The sequence below is a fragment of the Rattus rattus genome, chromosome 2 (genome assembly GCF_011064425.1).
Source record: "Rattus rattus isolate New Zealand chromosome 2, Rrattus_CSIRO_v1, whole genome shotgun sequence".
NCBI lineage: Eukaryota > Metazoa > Chordata > Mammalia > Rodentia > Muridae > Rattus > Rattus rattus.
In genome coordinates, this window is record NC_046155.1 from 110,961,339 (window position 1) to 110,979,539 (window position 18,201).

Sequence of the window (18,201 nt, forward strand, 5' to 3'; positions counted from 1 at the left end):
TGTGGGAGCAAAGCTACAGAGTGCCAGTCAAAGGGAATCTATTGTTTGAATCATCATTGCTGTTTTCTGTCGAAGACAACCAAAATAAGTCCAACTATAGGAGCTAAAATGCTATCCAGAAAAAAGTTTCATAACAAAATGTGGTCTCTAAGACATTAGAGCCCCAGTCCTTTATTGTAAAAGAAGAAAGGCAGGGCTTAAACTGCACATTAGAAAATATTCTCTTTGGCCAAGTACCTGTGGCCATCTCAGACTGCCATTTTAAGTATATTGTATGTGTGGGCCTGGCTGTTTTCAAGTGTTTTGTATGTTTGTTTCCAGTACTAGACATGGAACCCAGGGCCTTGTGCATCCTTGGAAAGATCTCTATCACTAGGCTATATCTTCAGCTAAAAATGTTATTTCAAAGCTCACTAAAATAATACTAGGATTGGACCTAAATGGTTAGAGCCCTTGCCTATCAAGTACAAGGCTCTAAATTCCATTCCCAGCACTGAAGAAACAAACAAACACAGCAAAACAAACAGAACAAAGCCAAACAAACAACCTCCTGCTGCCACTGGATCCCAAGGACTCGGCTTTCACAAGGGCATGTGCAGTCAGAAGGTTCAGTGTTATGCTTCGGAAGCGGCTCACAGGACTATTATTAATGATGCAAAACAGCTGAATGGACAGGCTGAGGTCTGAACTTTAAAATTGAAGAAATGCTAACAGCAGCAAACACAAGTATGTGCAAGCAGGCCCTTTGCCGGCCATATTTCAGAACCCTGAGGTAGGGGCTAGACTGAACAGGCTGTGGGTAAGCTTTGCCACTTTCTAAAATTGCCATGCTAGTTAGAAACATTAGGCAGCCTTCTTCCAGATGGCTCTGGACACCATGCGGTGCAGCATCCCTGTAGGAATAAGCTAGATACGGAAGCCTTATCACGTGCCAGGCTATTGTAAATGCTTTTACGTATTAACTCATTGAATACAGCACTCCTATGAGGAAGGCAAGATTGTGCCTGTCTTACAGATTAAGAAACCGAGGTCCAAGGACTATGGAGTCCACCACACCACTGTTACATTTCACTGGCTCATCAAGAGATGAGTTCTCTCAGGAGAGACTCTGAAATGAAACGGACTGTTTTCCACGAGACAGGGCTCTCTCCACACTGCTCTATAGGTGCATTTTCCAGATTTTACTTGCCCTCCTCCTGTTTGCTGCATCTTCTCCCCAGGCAAAACTAAGCATGCATCCATCTCTCCCATAGGTTTTGTCGTTTCTTGCCTTTGGACCAGCTCTGACCCCTAGGTTTGTTTATTCCTCTATTACAATGATTCTTTAATTGGCTTATCTATTTCTTTTCTCTCCTACTACAGCAACCAATCCCTTTAACAAAACTTCATAGTAATTTCCAGCAGCATTTCAGCGTTTTTTTTCAGCTCAGTAAAAAATCCAAGTCTCTGTATGTTTAAGTCCTGGTCCATTCAGACCTCAGCATCCACTGAGCTCCTGTAGCTTATGGTGTTCTGGCCTTATTGGCAACCTTGCCGCTTCACCAGAGACAGCCACAAACCCCTTCAGATCTTTGCCTTCCTCTGCTTGTGTATGTGTGGGAGCAGGGCTCTCCCACCTTATCCCTTTGCTCCCCGTGCTTAGCTAGTAGTAGCCCCCTTCACTGAGTGATTCTCATCATCGACGTGGTACATTGTCAACTTTAACTCCCTACAACTAAGTACTGGCACATGGAGAGCATTCTGTATGCTTAATGGGTCAATGAACGTGTGGAGCTATTTCATCGGAAACTTCCTTAGCCAGCAAGTACACTCTTTAACTGGTTATTACCGACCTCAACTGGTTCCCAGATTAGTGTGCCTCTATGTTTTCCTTTCTCAAGCCTGCCTTCTACCGTAGACTTCTGCCTCTACTGTAGAGCTAATGATCAAATGCCAGACTCAGCAGACAGTGGGGGATCTATACTTCATTCATGCTGACCGTTCTCTGCTTCAGTGGAGTCCTTAATGCCCCTTCCCTGGTTCTCCTTCAGGCTTGATGGCTCATTCTTCTGTTCTGTGTACCCACCGACTAATGGCAGTGCTTTGATGGGACTGGACCCTGGTTTGGCCTTTCCTTATACTGACACTGAAGTGTTCCTTTGGTAATCTCAGCCACCATGAATATTATTTCGCTGTCTTCCCCATATTTTGGACTTTAGACTTGCAAAGCAATACAAAACAAAGCAAAAATGTTTTTTTATCAATTTCTTTCAAGTTCTGATGTTTTTTACTGCCTCTTACAATAAATGGAGATGACAGAGTTCCTTCCCAAGTAGTATATAATAGTATAATAGGCAAAACAGAGAAATACAACAAACTGGTAATCCCAGAACCACATCAAAGGATAGAAAATGGGCTAACCTAACTAGAAGACCTAAGAATTGATACTTGAGAAAGGTTACAGTTATGATAAAGATCAAACATTTGATAAGCAATATCCCACATGGGAGTCAAGTAGGGAAGTCACAGGATCCACAGGCTAGACCTAACCAAATACCGGAGTCCACCACGGAACAAGTCATCTACTCCTTTGCAGGAAGCTACTTTTAGGTAAGAAATTATCAAGCAAGAATACTTTGTTATCAGATTTTCATTTTTGTTCTTTGAGGGGTTTTTTTTGTTTCTTGTTTTCTTTTTCTTTTTCTTTTTCTTTTTTTTTTAAGTAAGAGAGAACAAAGTTGGGTGGCTAAGGGAAGTGGGAAAGATACAGGAGGAGTTGAGGGAGGAGAAAAACATGATCAAAATATATTGTATGAAAAAGATTTAAAGGTTTTTAAATTGTCTATGTTTTGTCTATTGCAGGTATGTATACATGAATGCAGGAGCGCAGAGGATAGAAGAGGGCATCCGATTCCCCTGGAACTGTAGTCAGTTATGAGATTCTAACAAGGGTGCTAGGAATCAAACTGACATCTGACTCAACTCTTCTGCAGAGCATCCTGTGCTTTTTAACTGCTGGCTCATCTCTCCAGCACCTTGAAACAAGTATTCTAACCTCACAATTATAAAAAGTCTGAGGTAAATATCCAAAATATAAAAACAAATTTGATAGCAAGAAAACCAAACTTAAAAATGGGGTACAAATCTAAATAGTATTCCTCAAAATGGAAACTCAAATGGCTGAGAAACACTTAACAACTTGGAGAATTTATCTTACACCTGCCAGAATGCCTAAGAATAAAAGTGACAGCTCATGCTGGCAAGGATACAGAGGAAGGGCACTGCTGTTGGAAGTGCAAACTTGTGGTCAGTGTTGTGGAAATCAGTGGTCAAGCTCCTCAGGAAGATGGAAATCGATCTACCTCAAGATCCAGCTATACCAGTCTTGCACATACACTCAAAGGCTGCTTCATCCTACCACAGACACACTTGCTCAGTCACTGTCCATTGCTGCTCTATTCCTAATAGCCAGACATTGGAAACAACCTAGACATCCCTCAGCAGAAGGACGGATACTCTGATAGTTTGTATATGTTCGGCCCAGGGAGTGGCATTATTAGAAAGTATGGTCCTATTGGAGTAGGTGTGTCACAGTGAATGTGGGCTTAAGACCCTCATCTAGCTGCCTGGAAGCCAGTCTACCACTAACAGCCTTTAGATGAAGAGTTAGAGCTCAGCTCTGCCTGCACCATGCTGCCATGCTCCCACCTTGTAATGGACTGAACCTCTGAACTATGAGTCAGCCCCAATTAAATGTTGTCCTTTATAAAACTTGCCTTGGTCATGGTGTCTGTTCACAGCAGTAAAACCCTAACTAAGACAGATATAGAAAATGAGGATGGAATATCCTCACACAATGGAATATCATTCAGATGTTTAGAAAAAATTAAATCACAAAACAGATGGAATGAAATACAAAAATCATCCAGAGTGTGGTAACCCAGACTCAAAAGGACAAATATAGTATCTTAATATGTATGGATATTAACTTTTAAGTTAATGATAACCAAACTACAATTCATAGAACCAGAGATTAAGTACAGAGTAAGGGACTAGGAGACAGACCTCCTTAGGAAAGGATGGGGAGGGCTAGAACAGGAAGATAAGGTGGAGAGGGGGAGAAAAAAGGTGGACAAGGAAGGGAATACAGAGCCACAGTAAAATTAAGGGCCACTTGAGGGCCTTAGTCTGGAAACCTGATACAGAAACTTACCAAAATATATACACACACAAAGGCAGTCTAAATGAAATCACCAAGTAATGGGGGAGACAGGGCCTCAACTTGCCATCTCTTGTCACTAAAGCAGCTTTCAGTACTGGGACTGGGTTACATTTAATTGAGTTGTTGGCCAAAGAGGTCCCAAGAGAATCCCAGACAACCTAGGCTGTTGCCCAGATTACAGGTTGCTCTCCACAACTGACAGCAAGGCTCCATTGCTAGACACCACCTATTCAACTCACTGAACATGGAGAAGTGGAGCTGGTGCCTACATAGAGCCTGCACCCCATATCCTACGTCTTTGGTACCGGAAGGTACTCTGAACACTACCAAAAAAGAAATGTAAACACCAAGTCAGCCACAAAACTTTTTACCTCCATGGTGTCCTGCTTGCAAGATATGCTTGGGCAATGGTGACAGGAAGCTTATGGGAGTAACCAATCTGATTTGACTTATACGAACTCCATGAGATGGAGCTGGTAACTTAACACTCCTTGCGTGATCAAAACCCTGAGACTAGATAGGCATCCTGTTCTACTCATAGACCAGTGCCTTGGTCAGCCATCACAGAAGCTTCTTCCTGCAGCAGATGGGAACAAATAGAGACAAACTAGACATTATGTAGTGAGACCTACAACTCAACTCTAACAGGGATGTCTCCAGCAAATCCCTCCCCTCAGAACTCAGGGATCCCTGCAACGGAGATGGCAGAAAAGTCAGAAAGGATACAGGACGCCTAGAAAAATCCCTCTAAATCAACGTTATCAAAGCTTTTCTGAACTTGGATTGAGGCAGCACACACAGGGCCCCAGAGCTGACTCAGACACATTCCCCATCCCTAACCCAGAAGCTATCTCCAATTGATAAGCGCATGCTGGGGAAACTGCTCTTAAGGTCAGGCTGCATGCCCAGCAGTAGATGGTCAACAGAACTCAATAGCACCTCTGGAGGTCCCTAATCTCACAGTGCTGGGGCAGGGGCTTTTCTTTTCTAAAAAAAAGTATTTATATTTTTATACCTTTCCTTTTTTCCCTACAAGTTCTCTGCATATCTATACTCTGCCTTCCGTGTTTAGCACTTTATGGGATCCCTGAAAAACATGAAAACAAGTGGATCTGGTACTTGTGCCTTCTCTTGGGCTCTTTACTCTGGTCTGCTCAATTCTGATGTTAGTTTTTGTTTTATGTGATTATCCTTTAGAAGCCTGGTTATTTTCTAATGAGTGAAAGAAAGGGAGTAGATTAGATGGGATGGGAGGTGGGGAGAAACTGGGAGAAGGGAAACCTTAATATATTGGGTTTGGTTTTTTGTGGTGGGGTTTCTCTGTGTAACTGCTTTACATGTCCTGGAACTCTGTAGATCAGGCTGGTCTCAACCTCAGATCCGATTCCTCTGCCACCCAAACGCTGGAATTAAAGCTGTGTGCTGCCATGCCTTGGGAAGTTTTTTTTTTTTTTTTTTTTTTTTTTTTTACGTTTGAGAAAAATAAACAACATGGATGGAAGAGCGGAAGGCCTCCTTCTATGTTGATTGAATTAAGTCTAAGGATGTGGACCAATATTCACGTCTCATTAAGTCCAAACCTCTTTGGGGGTTGGTAGTAGTAGTATTTTCTCCCTTTGGTTGGTCAGAATGGGAAAATGACTCAGATCTAAAACGGAAGCAATATAGCCTAGCACATTTCTGCTACAGTCTTATTATGCTGACACACTTCACTCATTCATACTGTACATGTGGCCTTGAAGAAGAGATTCTGGAAGTAGCATAGATCCTTATTGTCATTCTGTCCTCAGAGATAACTACTACTTATGTGCTATACAATGTAATTCAAAACAAGTCCCCTACCACAACTACTATCTGCAGATTTTTTCCTTAATTTAAAAAAAAAAATATTTTTATGTGTTTTGCCTCCATGGATGTCTGTTTGAAGGTGCCAGGTTCCCTGAAACTGGAGTTACAGTTTTGAGCTGCTATGTGGATGCTGGGAATTGAAATGGGGTCCTACGAAGAGCATCTAGTGCTCTTAACAGCTGAGCCACCTCTCAAGCCCCTTGAGTAAATTTCTAAAGATGGAAATAGCATTCTAAAACCTTATGACTACTATTGCTGATGCTCATCCAAAAAGGTGTATGAAGATACTATGAACTATGGGTGGGGCAGGATGCGGAATGTTTCTACCAACAAGGTAGCCTTCTAGGAAGAACTGCATACACTATGATAACTGAATACACTTGAAAGCAGGGACATGAAGGAATGCTGGCATGGTCACATGATCTCTGTAGGAAAAGTGAAAAGGTCTGGAAGGATTCCTCACTCTTTTCACATGACCAAATAGAGTAAGACATAGACCAGGTATATTTCTCTTCACTTTTTTTTTTTTTTTTTTGCTTAAACAAACTGCAAATAGTACCTCATTTTGCTTGTTTTAATAAAAATGAAAAATGCTTTGTTTGTACTAGTTTTGGCTCAAACGTCTGGAGTCCCGTTTATCCCCACATCAAATCTCTGGCAAATTCCTTTGATTCTTGGAGACTTAGCTTTGCTGGCTGTGAGATCAAGTCAACAACTATCTCTTGATGAGCTCAGTCTTTTTATGGTCTTATTCACTCCCCCACTCCAAATCATCCCATTTAATAATTTCATGTACTATATAGTGGTTATGAAAAAGCCCAGAGACATAGCATAAGCACTATTAGGGTCAAAATTCAATCAGTGACATGAGTGTGATGATGTATGTCTCTATTTCCAATACTCAAGAGGCAGAAGCACAAAGATTTCTAAGAGACTGAAGGAAGCCTGAACTATTTATTTATTGAAACAGCATCAAAAATAAAAAGTTCAACCATCGAGTTTATACTAAATACCACACAGCATTTAACTTAAAAACTACAAATAGGCCAGTAAGCCTACCTGATATCACAATTGTCATCAACAGGACTCATGAAGTATTAGCTCCCAGTGACCGTGATTATGAATACCAATCAGAGTCCGGCTACCTCAAGTGATGGTTGTTTCTTGGGACTTCTAGTCTATTCAATTCTATTGCAACTTTTTTTTCCCCAGCCCTTAAAACCACTCTTGAGTAGTTTAATGGAACTTTGTAGTTCATGACAAAAATAATCAGAGATGAGTATGTGGTGTAAACACAGCTACTTGGCTACTCAACAGGGTCAGTGTGGTGTGTTTAATGCTTCCATGTAATGTTCTTGGGAGGAGGAAATGAACTTTCTAGACTCCCTAAAGTCCAGGTGAATGGAGCACAGAACAGCCACCAAATGTCTCAGTCTGAAGGAAGGTAGGCAGGGTACATAAGTGGAACAGGCTCAATATGGCCAAGATTGCTTCCCAAGGTAAATCTCAGAATTATTTCAAAACCAACTTTAGAATTATCTCTTGTGATTGGGATGCAGCTCAGAGGAAAGCCCTGGGTTTGCTTACCAGCACAAACTGTAACTCTGTATAGCAGGTACTTAGTTTGAATCTGAGCTTACCAGGAAATGATTCCCAGAACATTCTAACTGCACATTTTCTCCATTTCTGTAGTCAGCCTTACTTGTCTCAAGATAGATAGCCATATCTACCCTCAAAGAAGTGCCCTATGAAGGGCTATGAATGGGATACAATTAGCAGTTCACAGCTTTTAATGAATGACAGCAAGTCAATGAGCCATGCCACTATTAGCCACCTCTTCCACCTGCTAATTTAACCCCCTGGACAAACACTGAATGTGAGTAATTCTTACCCAATAGAGCCCAAAAGTATTTAAACAATAAAATGGAGGTGCTTATAAAGCACTTCGTATGCACATACTACCAAAGTAAGGTCATGAGAGAATTTAAGTCACATACCTTAAAATACCCATTCAAAGTATGGAATAAGTCAAAATTTACTATTTTAAGGACTCTTAACTTAAAATACAATTTCTCAGTTTATATGGAAACATTTTAATAATAGCGAAATTTGAAAATCAGTCATTAACAAAAACACATTGGCTAAAGACTGTATGATTTTTCCACACCATAACAAACACTTAGCAGTTTACAGCTTTTAATCTCTCTCTGATGCACTGATGCTGGTTATTATTCACTATGCTACATGATACAAATATTCTTTAGCAAACACAATATTATGCACCGAAGAGTACTTTCTCTCTTAACTTACCTGACTGAAGGCATCCAATCAGAAAGGAAAGTGAACAAGTATAATGTTTCTAAGTGAGTCCAGATGGTAACAAGAATTCAAACATTATTCTTTTTGTATGTTTAAATAAAACAAATTTTACATTTTATTTGACCAGCAGATATAACTTCCTGGGCATAATTTTACTAGCAAAAAACTGATGATACTGGTAATAAAAAAAAAAAAAAAATGAAAGGAAAAAGGAGAATGCACCTCAAACCAGAATACCATAACATGTTTTGTGGAAGCTGCATTTTATTTGAAAATCCACCCATTTGCTAACATACATTTTAATATTGTAAACAAAAATAGAATCTGCAGAGACAATGCAACAAGTATGCTTAACTCATGTACAGAATTGCTTTCCTACAATGACCTGTCCTTCTTAAGGCCCCTCTCACCCCAGGCGTTAAGATGTATGTACAGAATGCACCGGTCAACAGTGCAGTGTAATTCTTCATTAGCTAAGCTCTTGGCTAGACACTGACTTTAAAGATACTATCTCCCCTTATTTAAAAGGTACATGATCATAACATGGCACAAGCCAAATAAAAAGTTCAAGGATTTCTGTCCCCCTCCCTTTTCCCCATTACATCTCCTAAAGTTTTACTGAAAAGAAGGAAAGTCTTGAAGTGAAAGCAATTCCTCACATTCATCTGGAAAGGCCCTAATGTCAAGTGGGAAATAATGACATGCCAAGCACAAAGCAGTAACGATCCTTCCCAGTGCACTAATGCTGAATTTAAATGTAGTGCTTTTCCTAGTCAGTGAACTGTTCCCTTGCAAAATCCTAGGCACAGGATTGACTATAAGGATTAATGCATTTATAATGCGTCCCTACATCCCATAGAGACTGAGAATTCTTAAGAGATTCAGACCTATGGTTTTGCCTTAAAGTATTTAGTGCTCTGTATGTCAGCTGAAAAGCATTCTGAATCAGATTCATTCTTGTAGATAAAAATCAAACATACTGTGAACATCCATACTCATTTTCTTAAGGAGGTTTGATATAATATTAATGTTATGTAAAATTGATAATCATAAATAAATACAAATACTTAAGGAATGTCTACTGCAAACTGAATATAATTTTTTTTTTTAAAAGAAAAGTTAACTTCAATTATGGTTTCTGTATTTGTGAGGAGTGGAGAAAAGAAATATAATGCATAATTTAAAATTATGATTTTGATCCCCCAATGAGTCCTGTTGAATATGGTAAAGGACACAACTCTTCTCTCCAGGCAGCTTTTCCAACACAAACTCCACACTTTCCAAATACGGGCTTTTCTTGGTAGGTTACTGATTATGGGTATTAATAGGAGTTGAAAGAATTGAAGTGTTAGTCACCAAAAAGACAGATCTTAGTCTTAAATCATGGCAATTCTTGGCTTTATAAATGGTATTGACAACGCTCTCCTATAAACTAGTCCCATCCCGTCGTGGGCCTTCATGGGTTACTGGAGAGCTCTAATGGAGGAAGAGTCTCAGAGACAGCAGTTTGGATTTTGCTGGAAGTAAGGAGTCGCCACCTGTGCACTTCTATTCTTGGAGTAATTCCATTCTCTTCCATCTAGTTACATAAACTGTATCTGGAAAAACAAAGTCATAATATAAATTAGTTAACTCACTGCATTATATGACATTCTCACAGAGAAAAACACTCTATGCCTTCACCATTCAACCAGCGTAGAGATAACATGCTTATCACAGACCCTGATGGCAAAAAAAGCATCACCAGTTCCATGTGCCAGAACTCAATCAGTGCAGCGTAGTATTCTAATTATCTTCCTAGTTACTAAAAAGCAAGAAGTGTGAAGATGACAGGAGAAGACCAATAAACTCTTCTTAAATTAACAATATTGACCCATAAGCACAAATGTCCTATGTAACTTATTTGGGAAAGCAAAATGTAAATTATTTCCAAAATGTATAATTAGAGAATAAAGGAAAAAGTAACATTGCACTGATTCAACTCTTTGCTAATACAATGAAAAATCTGAGGTATTTATAAAGAAACTTTTCAGTCAGGAGTCACTGTTTACTCAAAAAAATGCCTCACTCATTTCTCTTCAACTGCCTAACCTGAGGCAGCTAAATCTGAGGTAGCTGTACCTGCCAAGTAAGAGTCAAACTGCCAAAGACCTAGATGGTGAACGTGTCCTGGGTCTGGGGCATCAAGAAGAACACATTAAACTGTCTTCCAGAAGATAAAAGTGGTATGGATCATATCCTTGTAGTCCTTAATTAAAAAAACAAGTTGTAGCTGGGAAGCAGAGGTAGGTGGATCTCTGAGTTTGAGGTTAGCCTGGTTTACAGAATGAGTTCTAGGACAATCAGCACTACATAAAGACCCTGTCTCAAAAACAAAAAAAAAAAAAAAAAAACAAACAAACAAAAACAAAAACAAACAGACAAAAAAACTCCAAGACCAAAAAATAAACCAAAGAAACCAAACAAAATAAATTTTAAGTTATTATCTTGAACAAAGGGAACACACAAAATTCAGTACTTGTTTTAAAATTTCAACTCTTTAAAGAAATGACATAAATGAATTTTTATCATGAGCCATAGCTGCTAGAACTAAAACTAAAGCTACTCCTAACCGAGATGTAAAAGTGGGGCGTTCCCTACAATTCTTTTAAGGATGACCAAACACCTTATTTTTAAGGGTGATATTTGGCCACATCCAGTGGCTGTGAGCAGTGGATGCTTGTGTTAAGATGGTCCCCCGATCTCACTAATTTTAACTATGTTAAAGCTATGTTCCAAAGGTGGCTTCTTCTTTCATCCTATCTTGAACTATTTTTATTCTCCACATAAAGAACAGAAGAGGAGGAGGCAGCTGAGGTACAGAGGGAATGCAGACTCCTTTAAATAAACAAAGGAGAAGGGTGCATGGTATCCAGTGTTGGCAATCTTTGCTTAAGTATCCACATCCCCATCTCCCCCACACGCAGCAATACCTAAGTGACTTATAAGAAGTCCTCCAGAGAGAGCTCTGCAAAGGGGTCCTTTCCTGCAGCTCTGTGAGGACTGTGCCTTGAGGGGCTGGATGCTGCCGACAGCTGGGGGAAAGAAGACAGAGACAGGGAAGAAAAAGATCTCAGAATGACAGAACATGAGAGCAGAAAGTGTAATGAAGGAAGAGGTGTTTTGTCACCTTTAGTAAATATAAAGGTAGCCTTTGTAGAAAATGGGATTTTTTTTTTTTTTTTAAAAAAGCTATTGCATGTCAAGTTAAAGATATTCAATGGCATGGTTTTCCAGAAAGCAAATGCGTGCCTCTGAAACATGAAATGAAAATCTTTTATCCACAAAAGTTGATATAAACTGACCTAAGTCAAGACTTTTAGCATCAGGGAGGAGAAAGGCATACAGAAGAAAGGATGCATAATTGTGTGATTTGAAAAAAATAGTGAAGCTTGTTTCCTGTTTCCAGACATCTGTCCAGTTGTGCAAACTGACTTCCATTCAGATCCCACACTTCCAAATGCAAATATCCCTTCCTGCCTTCTGCCCACTGGGCAGAAGAAGGGTCTATATTCTGAAGCAGGGGCCCACACCATGGGAACTAAGCATAGAAATCTCTGAATAAGGGAAACAGGCAAGGTCTGTTTCCAGTCTGAATACGTTCATTTGACCTTCAGAACGTGCCCCTTCTTTTAATTTGAGGATGAAGTTGACCACTGCACCAAGTAACATTATCTTTACTACCAGAGACAAGACAGTTTTTCTGAACAATTAAGATGTTACTTGTGCACATGTCCAAGTGTTTCATCAAGATGATCTATAAGTATTTTAAACCCAACATAAAAGCTACTTTTATTTTGAAAAGTTTTATTCTGTTTCTCCCTCACTATATCGTCATAGACTTTACAATCACAGGGTCATTATGAAAAGAACTCTATTTAGGGATATTCAGTTAAGTATTAAATTAAAATTGATTAAGTAAATCAATTTCAATTCATATTCCCAACCTTTAAATTAGATAAATAATTTGAAGTCACAAAAGATAATCTCTTTGTTGGCTTAAAAATTACCACCCCCCACGCTCCCCCACCCTTATTTTTCAGAACAGGGTTTCTCTCTGTTGCCCTGCATGTTCTAGAACTCACTCTGTAGACCAGGTTGGCCTCAAACTCACGAGATTTGCTTGCCTTTGCCTCCCATGTTCTGGGATTAAAGGTGTGTGCTACCACAGCCTATTTTCATCTCTTTTAAATTTGGTTTTACATCTCCTTCTTTGCTTCTGTTTTGTTTTGCTTTAAAGAAAAGCACCGTAAGAATGATTAAGCAATGAGTTTCAAGAAATATTATCTCACCAGTATAAGCAATTTGCTATTCAGGGTTATAACCAACCGACTTACAAATCTGAAAATCATCTTTTGTTATTCTGACCATCAAGATTTTCCCAATCCACATACTGTTTTAGAAATATACATTCAAAGACAGTAAGAAGAGATGGCAGAAGGATAATGGACCTGCACATGGAGCTATAGACAGGAAGACAGGGCAACATGTCTGTCCTGGGTAGAGGTTGTAATATCTGCCACTCCAAGGGCAGACAGAGTAAAGCACTTCTAACTGGAAAGATGCCCCAACCTTCTTCCTGAGGCCCTGAACAGATGACCATTGAGAAGGAAAGAACTTCAAATACTCATTAATCACTGAGATGTAAGGGCAAACCTTCGTATTTCCTTCCACTCTTAACTTCACTTACAAACAAATCTGTTCATTGTATACTGTATCTAAGTGACACTTTTTTATGAGAGCTCCATACTAAAATGTCTCTTTAAATCGTGTTTTCATGTGAGTAGCAGTTTGAAGACCTGATAGCATCAGAAGAAAACGTCCCCGAAGAACACAAAAGAGACACTATAATTTCAAAATCATGAACATGCTGCCAGGAGTCCTAGAATTTTACACACCACATTGAAAAGGGTCAATCTACCTTGGGAAATCAAAACTCACGATCAGTGCACTTATCTCTACATTACAGTTCCTAGCATTATCCTCCTGAGACAGGCAAAACCACTTCCCAGAGTGGTCTGGCTGCTGCACTACACTCCAGGGCCCAGGATGCCCGCCCAGCACCCATCCTGCCCCCATCCTTTCCCATCACCAGCAAACCGCATAAACAAAGCCTGCACTGGTGGGAAGGTAGTCAGATGGAGGGGGAATAAGGACAAGGACAAGACATGCTGCCCACATTGCTACCCAAAGGAAACAGAAAGAAAAGGGATAGAGGGACAAGGACACTCAAGGGGGTTAAGATGAAGCATGATTTCAAGTGTGAAGAAGTCACCTGAGAGAAAGTGCTGACCCTCTTCTCTTTCTTTCTTTCTTTCTTTCTTTCTTTCTTTCTTTCTTTCTTTCTTTCTTTTTTTTTTTTTTTGAGTAAATTAAAGAACCTAGCTTAAAATTGACCAGGAACACCAAAAAGCAAAAATTAATAATATATTAAAAAAAAAAAAAGAATTTTAAAAACTCAACTTGTCAGATTCATCTTAAAATCAAATTTTCAAACTGGTATAAAATAATTATAACTATTACAAAATATACCACTACAGAAGTGTGTAACAAACAAAATTACAACAGAAAATGCCTTAACCCACATTTCCAATAACATTCTCTATCTGGAGGTCCCAGTTAATAGTCATGAGTCAGTTCAAATCAGAGTGACTTACTTCATAATTAAACATACCTCCTTAACTGCTCCAACACAGACACACTTCTTTAAAAACCAGGAGAATGAAATAACGCAAAGAGCAGCATGTGTACAGAACTACTAAGGTTTACAAGTAATGGAAGATGGAAATAACTCTCAACTGGAACTCCCAGCGCTAATCAATATGGAGAAGCCACGGAGCAGGAGATGGCTCTGCAGCAGAAAGCACAGCTGCAGGCCTGGAAAGCGCTGCCCCGAGCATGCAGAGCTGGAGAGAGCCAATGTCCCAAGGCTGCCCACAAGCCATCCTCTCCTTACACACATCTGCCCCAGCACACACCCCTTCCCATGCACACATACATTCCACACATTTTAGTAAAAATACACACAAAAATGAGCAAACAATAAAAATTTCTAGAAAGCTCTTTGGTTTAAAGCATAGTTGTCTGGCTTAATGCAGTGAAATCACAAATTAAGAAAAGACAAATATTTCAAAACATACTTCATAATATACTTGAAGAAGTTGACAAATTAAACTTCTTAAAATAAAAATGGTTGCTTCCTTATTCTTGTTTACTACCAAAGAAAAAACTGCAGAAACAAGAAAATAATGCAGGCTTAGAGTCAGGCTCCAACAGTCTTATGAGAAGCTGAGGGGCTAGCTTGTCAACCAGAGAGCCTCACAAGAATCCTAATTTCCAGGTCAGATGGAAACACTTAGTGAAACTTCTTCTGTCTCAGAATCTACAAATAGCTTTAAAAGAGGGTTGAAGAGTATAGCTCAGGGACAGAAAACTTACTAGCCTGAAGGAGACTGGGTTCAATCCCCAGCACCCCAAAAAAGTCTACGAGAATAAAATTTCTAAGACATTAGTAAGTAGTGGCCTTTGTACCTAAAGTTCTTAGAGAAAATCTGGGTTCAGTATCACTGGCCTGTAGTCAAGGGAAGAGGCAAGAAGATCAGGAGTCTAAGCCAGAGTAGGCTATTATGAGACCCCTTCTCACAATTAAAACTAGAACAATACAAACAGATACATGTAAGGAAGGAAATACTTCTTTATACCCTTACATTTACATTCTCCACTAACGCAAAAGACTGCATAGTGAAAGTCAATTCTATAGACCCTTTGACTTTTCTATAAGAACAAAGACAGAACTCAAGAGAAAACTGGACCTTGCTTCTTGGCCTGGAATGACTCACCAGGGATTTATAGAAAGACAAACTGAACTGAATTCAGGTTCATTTATAAACTGGAGTTTGGAATACTTAAGCCCTTAATACCTGTAGCCCATGTTTATGGTAGTCATAAAGGTTGAGTGGTTACTGCCTGGCATAAATCAGTAATTCAAATGAGTTCATTCACAACCAGCACTGATCATCAAACATTAACCTAGGTGTGTGAAGGCTCCCATCAGAAGTCCCTGCATCTGTGTAGCTCTTGGTTGTCTGCTACGCCTGTACCATGATCTCTTTAGAGACGCTCACTCAACTATTCATTATTCACTTGTGCTTCCAAATGGCACTCACCTTAAGGTTCTTCAGGTGAAGACAACATTATTTTACCTCTCTTATTCAGTTATCACCAGGGACTTACATATTATGACCATTCTAAAATGTATAAAAATCTTTTTGTGGATAAAACCCTTTGTACAGAATGACCTCCAAATTCAGATAAGAGAAAATCAGAATTTCCCTAAGTTTAAATTTAATAACTTAAATTTATTTTTACGCCTAATGTTTATTAGTATAGAAATATATTAATTCAACCTATAGAGATATGAAAGGTATGTGCTTTGCTACTGTTTCAGTGTATGACACCTGTCTACCTGTCTGTCTGTCTGTCTGTCACACCCACCCCTCCAACCCTCTGGAACAGAAAATAGTTAAACTGTTTCTTTATGGGGGAGGGGGAGAAATCATGAACACACAGCATGATGCTAGTCCAATTCTGTAATAATGAACCCATTGCCCTATAACATTATTTGTCTAGTTCATGTAGTGGGAGTTTAAGAGTTCTACATTCTGATACTAATAGTTACATCCATTCCCTCTGCCTTACCCTTCCTTCTTTCCTTCCTTTTATAATGAGAGGCTAGGCAAATGCTGTACCAAACGACTGCATTCTCAGCCCCTAAATCAACCAACCTCTATGTGTACACACACACACAGTGCATTTATTACTACAGGAATGGCTTCCCTCAGGCTGTGTGTTCATGACCTCTGCCCTTCCCACTATTTTAAGAAGGACCAAGAAAGCTTTAGCTGTATGCAAGCAGCTTGACACTGGATTTCCCACTGAAACACATTTCAACTCACTGTACGTTACTCAACCTGTGTGTTTTACATAGTAACACTAAGAAAACACATTCTCTTAAAGCTGATGTCATCAAAAAATATTTAGAGAGAACAACCAGTTCTATTCCAGAATCCCAGAGAACCAGCCTTGAAGTTCAGTCTCAGAAACAGTAAGTTGTTTCAGGGTGTTTAGAGCACAGTCAGATCACAAGTGGAACTTTCAAATCTATTTAATAGCATGGGACTATACATATATTGTCCTGTACACCATCAGTTTTCTATTAAAGATAGTCCCATCCTTTGGTTGTCTCTATGAGAAGCAAGTGGCGGGGTTGGGGATTTGGCTCAGTGGTAGAGCGATTGCCTAGGAAGCGCAAGGCCCTGGGTTCGGGTCCCCAGCTCAAAAAAAAAAAAAAAAAAAAAAAAAAAAAAAAAAAAAAAAAAAAAAGAGAAGCAAGTGGCAAGGATAAATCCTTTTCTAGAGTATACCATGTGAGGACAGCTTCAGAATTCCAGCCTCTGGAACAGAAAGTAAATAATCTGTTGCTGTATTAACCCACAAAGCTTGCCATATTTTGTTACCGTAGCACATAATGCACATATTTAAATCAAATTTAAGTTCCTGTTTATTTAACTCAACTCTATCATGATATTTAATTTATAGAAAAAAGTTTAAATGACATCAGAGCTGAAGTGATTGCTCAATGGTCAACAGCACTTGCTGCTCTTCCTGAGGACCTCGGTTAAATTCTCAGCACTACATGGTGACTCACACCTGTGTACAACTCTAATTCCAGGGGATCTGATGCCCTCTTTGGACCTTTGTAAGCACCAGGCAGGAACACGGTGCATAGACATGCAGGCAAACTACCCATAAACATAATACATTTTAAATGATATTATGAAACTTTCAAAGAAATTTGAAGGGGAAACATGGGTTCTTTGGAAAATCAGTTGGATGGTGTTTTGCTGAGGCAAACGTGAAAGAATGTTTCATTAAAGGGGATATAGGTGAAAGACTAAGGCAGACTCCTGAAGCAGACACAGGAGAAAAGATGTGAAAGGACTTGGTCTGCCTTACGTTGTGTAGTTAATGTTAAGATCCATTTGTCAGGACTTGCGGACTCGAGCTAATTGGATGCACATGCGAGGCAAGGCACCTACAAGACAGCTGTTTGGAGGGTATACAGAACACACAGACAGAGCTTGGCTTGCTGGTACAACTAGCTGTGCAATGCTGTGTCTTGAATGCACTGTGCAATGGTCTCACATCTTTGCTGATCTTCGCTTCCCTGAGAGAGGCACAACACAGAACTTCTCCTGATGTTCCTACTGATTCAAGCCTAGGCCGAGACCAGGCTGTATCTGCTAAGTCATCTCACTGCTGTTGCTAACCCGAATCTACTAAACTGTATATCCATGAAAGTTTGTGAGTGGATTGAGCTGCTGCTGCTGCTGCTGCTGCTAACCTATGAACTAAAGTGCCAATTTCCAGACAACACAGACAGGAGTTGCTCCAAAGAACCTTTCTAAACAACTCCACTTCCCCTATATCCTTTCTTTCCCACTACCTCTGGTGGATGGTGGGCTGCAAGGGAAGTTAAAGCATTTAAGAACTATCATTAAAAATAAGGTTTGAAAAAATTAAAATTACAAACTTTTCTAGCACACACTATAAAACAAATGTAGTCTTACACTTTCTATACACTCAGAGCTATTGAAGTTCACTATGATGACATTGTAAAACTTGGGCCACCCAAGGCTTTATTAACGCTTTCTGGCTATAAGACAATTAATTAGGATTTTAAAAAGAAAACAGAAAGTAAGGCCTTCCACTGCATTTGTTTTATTAGCAACAGA

At 39.5% G+C, this 18,201-nt stretch overlaps 1 protein-coding gene across 17 annotated transcripts in view; it reads right to left on the reverse strand.

Annotated features, from left to right (window-relative positions):
- Positions 1-6,989: 6,989 nt before the first annotated feature.
- Positions 6,990-18,201, reverse strand: part of Picalm (phosphatidylinositol binding clathrin assembly protein) — an 82,384-nt gene continuing 71,172 nt past the window's right edge. For 11 of the 17 annotated variants that reach the window (XM_032893249.1, XM_032893248.1, XM_032893247.1 and 8 more), the window contains 2 exons: positions 11,341-11,442; positions 6,990-9,966 (listed from right to left, as the gene is read on the reverse strand). In XM_032893249.1, coding sequence (XP_032749140.1) covers positions 11,350-11,442 — 93 coding nt within the window. In that variant the 3' untranslated portion in view covers positions 6,990-9,966; positions 11,341-11,349. The remainder of the gene's footprint in view (positions 9,967-11,340; positions 11,443-18,201) is intronic. The other 6 variants (XM_032893246.1, XM_032893245.1, XM_032893239.1 and 3 more) reach the window with 1 other exon arrangement.